Here is a 4,083-nt window from a genome sequence, read left to right on the forward strand (position 1 = left end):
CGGTGTCTAGGCCAGGTTGTTAGGCAGGAGATCTTCCTACGATATGTCAAACTACTCCTGTACCGAGCTACCCTACAAGGGGCGAGCTGCCCGGGGGAGCTATGCCGAACTGCTTGTGGCGAGCTCTGCCGAGCTGCCTGGCTCCTTGGTGGCGAGCTCCTTGGAGAGCAGCCTAGCTCCTTGGCGAGCTCTTTGGTGAGCTACCGAGCTCCTTGGCGAGCTCCTTGGTGAGCTACCGAGCTCGTGGGGTACGCCGCTATGGTTCATCAGTGGGCGTCTTATGGGCGGCTAGGTCGGCCAGGTCAGATCATGTGCCAGGCCGATCCAGGTCGGCCAGGTCGCGCAGGCCTCGCCAGGCCGCGCAGGTCGCACCAGGTCGCGTGCAGGCCGCTCCAGGTCGCGCACAGGCCGCCCGTAGCCCGCGTGCAGGTCACGCCAGGCCGGCCAAACTGGTGCCCGGGTGGGATACCAACTTGGTAAGTTATTGTCTGGGTGTTTGCCTAGTTGTCACGAGGTACCACGTGTCGCAATTTCACTGGAGGGCCAAATCTGCCCTCATCACTTCCTATTTTTGCCACATGGACAAATCCTATGGCCCATTTGAACCATCCATTTATAATTTTTCCCTGATTCTCACCCTACTCTTTTAGGCCTTATCCTTGGATGATAATCTCACTTTCTAGAAGTTGGAAAATCATAGTTTTTGAATGGGTATATATATATTTGATTTTTTCCACCTTTTGGGGATTTGTTAAAGCCACGTGAAGGGAAAGCATATTCTTTTTGGCTTTCGGTTGCATCTTGGCCTTAAATGTGCTCTTCCAAATTAGGTATATTCCTTTTGCTAGTGAAAAGCTTGAATATTCCCTCCTTAAAAAAAGACAGAAAATGCAAGCCCCTGTTTGGGAGTGAGTGCTCTTCCAAATTAGATACTTTTTTAACTTTTTTTGTTCATTTTATTTAAACTCAGAACCAGATCCATTTAAATATGGGTTGATATGATGCATAGGACTTGTAAAGCAACACTTGTGAAAAGGTTTAAGCCCCCTGTATGCGACTGCTTATTGGATAAATAAGTGCTTATAGATAATTGCTTATTTATAATGCTTACCCTAATAAGCATTTATGAGCTTTTGGTGAAAAAGCACTTCTTTCAAATGGGTAGAACAGGTACTTTGAAAATAGAAAAAAAAAGCCTTGTGATTATTGGTGTGGGCTTATTCTGACTTATTTCAAAATCACTTTGAAATTTTTGAACTTATTTGAAATCGGTTTATTTTCAGAAAAAAATAAATGATTATTGGTGTGATTCTGGCCTAAAATATGCATTTTTTGCCATAAATGCTTAAAAATATTTACTCCCAAACAGGGGCTACGAAGATCTTGACGCACGTGTGACATGTAGTAGAGAAAATCAGCCTTGTGAGAATGGAAACATGTTTTGTTTTCCAGAAACATCTTTAATTTTGCTGGAAGGTAGATTGTTCAATCTATTTTGAGAAAACACAGCAGCCAAAAAGAGAATCATCTCATATTCAATTGATCCCCAGACACCTTATTTTTCTTTTATTCAAAATTTCGACCTCTTACATTTGAATTGTGCTAGCATATCCTTACCCAGAAGTATGAACAATACAAATTCATTTTATAATTTACATTTCTTTGTTCTTTTTTTTTTGTATTTACAAAAATGTTCTTCCAAACAGTCAACAGGGGGAATTTTGGGTTCAGGGACACAAGACATCTTGTATCTAGTCTGGGAGTGGGCACCCAATAACATGACACAGTTTATACAAGTTAATTTAAAGGATCAGGATACACCACTAAACCAGTCCCGTCCAACAGATTAGCTGCACCAAAAATCAATGCGATTAGATAATGAATTTGGAAATTTCTGTAGTGTTTTTGGGCAACAACCTGATTGCTTTATCCATTATCATCATGGTTTGTTTGGGTGAACACGCGAAATTAATTAATTTTAAAATGATTACAAATTGGTAAAGCATGTGATTGGCTTCAGACATCAAACTTCAATGATTTCTTCAAAGTTTGATCACACTTCAACGACTGCCATATTGAAAAATCATCTCCATTATTCTTAATGTAGACAACAAGTACAGAGATTATTACACAATTCATGTCATTTAATCACCAAGTATATAACTCTCTCTCTCTCTCTCTCATTTAATTACAAATTGAGCATGATTAAATCCTTCCCTCTTTAGATAGCACCGAGAGCCACCTTCTTGTTTCAGTACTACCCTGTAACTATATTCCTAATTAACTAGCTAGTTTGAGCCAAATTAAGAGGTAAATCATGTCTAGAAGCTATCTTACAAAATAAAAGGTTATGAAGATTACCAGTTAGAGAAACTAGGTCTGAACTCTTTCTTTCCCTAGTGGTGGCTTTGGAGTATGGCGGTTATTAGCTCCTGATCCCGGATAATCATTCAGTTCCAAACCCATCCTGCCGTTGGCAAGTTCTTCTTCCCATACTTCTTCTGTGCTTGCCTGTTTTCATTGAAATTAAACGACAAAACTTTAATCAGTTAAACCTGACCAGCAAAATTTGTTGATATCTTTGATTTTAGTTCAAGAAAACACAAATTAAAGGAACGTAGAAAAGAATTTGATCTTTATCACTTTGGCAGCATATATCTCAGATTTAATACTTAATTTTGCTTAAACATGGTTGAAGAGAGTATGTTTTAATTTGAAACATTTGAACAATTAATCCAAATTGTAAGCTACCTGCAGATGGGTGTTCTCAGAATCTGCTGGAAGCAGTACTCTAGTATCAGATAATAGATTTCTAGTCCCTGCAGTAACCACAAGATGAAATGATTAGTTAACAAAGAAGGAAAAACAAGAATGTATATATTTTCCCCAATAAATAACAGGCTAAAGGAGACTAACTTGTTATTGGGACAGCATTCAAGGAGATGAGGTGAGAAAAACTCAATAGAATAACTAGCAGATGAAGGGGGCTTCCTGCCATTTCTACCAAACTGTAAACACAATGACAGCGATGACTTTTATGACAGCTAGAGCCTGAATTTGTTTCTCACCAACTGCTGCAGCTACTTCCCGGCCCTTTTATATATATATGCATTCCTGAGACAAAATAAAGAGTCACTTTTGATGTATAATATATGTGGTGTTACGCACATGCATCATTTCACCAAAGTCAAAAAGATGAACAGCTTGGTGCATGGGTTACATCTTATGGAGCTCTACCTAACTTGATAATTTCCTCCCTCTTTCTCTCATTATGTGCATAGAAAGGAACATTAATTGTTCACACTTTAATAAGGGAATCAAATGTCGGGATGAAATAAATAATCAAGTTAAAAAGATGGCACAGATACATTGTTCCGTGTTTAATTAGTGTTTGTTATGATGCCAGGGATACTTGGAAGATGATGGATATTTTCTTGGAAAGGTGGCCAATGTATGTGAGCCCTTAGGGTTTGTTGAGTGCGGGGCATCATAAAAAGAAATGCATTAATTAAGAAAACAAAAAACAGTATAGAAAGATGCACCCACCATGGTGGGTTGATGACAAAAAGGATACACCACCTTTGCAGCAGCACTGTTCTTACTCTAACTTTAATCCAGGTCCTAGTGGAGAGAGAGAGATTGAGAGAGATCGATCTTCCATCTTCTCCATTAATGGGTGAGTGGGTTTGTTAATGGAGGACTTTTGGTGGGAAGTTTGCTTCAAGTTACTTGAGATGAGATAACCCATATATCCATCTTAATTTGTGATCATTCTTCGAGCACCTGACACTTGTATGGGGATCAAAATAACTTGATTGACTTTTGGGTCCAAGTGATAACCTGAAATCAGGTATTGGACTTAGGGGTGGATTCGAGTCGAGTTGAGCCGAATAGTACAAGGCTCGAACTCGGCTTGAGACTGTTCTATAAGACTTGAGTTCGATTCGAGTAAAAAATTTATAAGTTTGAGCTCGGTTTGACTCGAGCTCGATTTTGAGAAAAAATATTTTATAAAAATAAAAAATTATATATAAAAATATTTTTTATTTGATATTTAAAAAAATAAGAATTATAATAATAATT

At 38.7% G+C, this 4,083-nt stretch overlaps 1 protein-coding gene across 4 annotated transcripts; it reads right to left on the minus strand.

The window, feature by feature from the left end:
• Positions 1-1,532: 1,532 nt before the first annotated feature.
• On the minus strand, positions 1,533-3,113 carry LOC104597668 (uncharacterized). 4 transcript variants are annotated; one of them, XM_010259366.3, is made up of 4 exons: positions 2,917-3,111; positions 2,752-2,819; positions 2,362-2,511; positions 1,533-1,850 (listed from the first exon to the last, which is right to left on the minus strand). In XM_010259366.3, the coding sequence occupies exons 1-3, from the start codon at positions 2,996-2,998 to the stop codon at positions 2,374-2,376; spliced, it is 288 nt and encodes a 95-aa protein (XP_010257668.1). In that variant the 5' UTR covers positions 2,999-3,111; the 3' UTR covers positions 1,533-1,850; positions 2,362-2,373. The 4 variants fall into 4 exon arrangements, with proteins under 4 accessions (XP_010257668.1, XP_010257687.1, XP_010257676.1 ...); XM_010259385.3 differs by lacking the exon at positions 1,533-1,850 and adding an exon at positions 1,858-2,067 and having other exon boundaries at positions 2,917-3,113; XM_010259374.3 differs by lacking the exon at positions 1,533-1,850 and adding an exon at positions 2,076-2,262 and having other exon boundaries at positions 2,917-3,113.
• Between the last annotated feature and the right edge of the window lie 970 nt (positions 3,114-4,083).

The sequence above is a fragment of the Nelumbo nucifera genome, chromosome 3 (assembly GCF_055504915.1).
Source record: "Nelumbo nucifera cultivar China Antique chromosome 3, China Antique-T2T, whole genome shotgun sequence".
Taxonomy (NCBI): Eukaryota; Viridiplantae; Streptophyta; class Magnoliopsida; order Proteales; family Nelumbonaceae; genus Nelumbo; species Nelumbo nucifera.

Coding starts and splice junctions, on each gene's coding strand:
- LOC104597668 (XM_010259366.3), bottom strand. CDS start 2,998: ATGGCAGGAAGCCCCCTTCATCTGCTAGTTATTCTATTGAGTTTTTCT. Junction 2,820..2,916: donor GAATGCTGTCCCAATAACAA/GTTAGTCTCCTT, acceptor TGGTTACTGCAG/GGACTAGAAATCTATTATCT. Junction 2,512..2,751: donor CTGAGAACACCCATCTGCAG/GTAGCTTACAAT, acceptor CAATGAAAACAG/GCAAGCACAGAAGAAGTATG.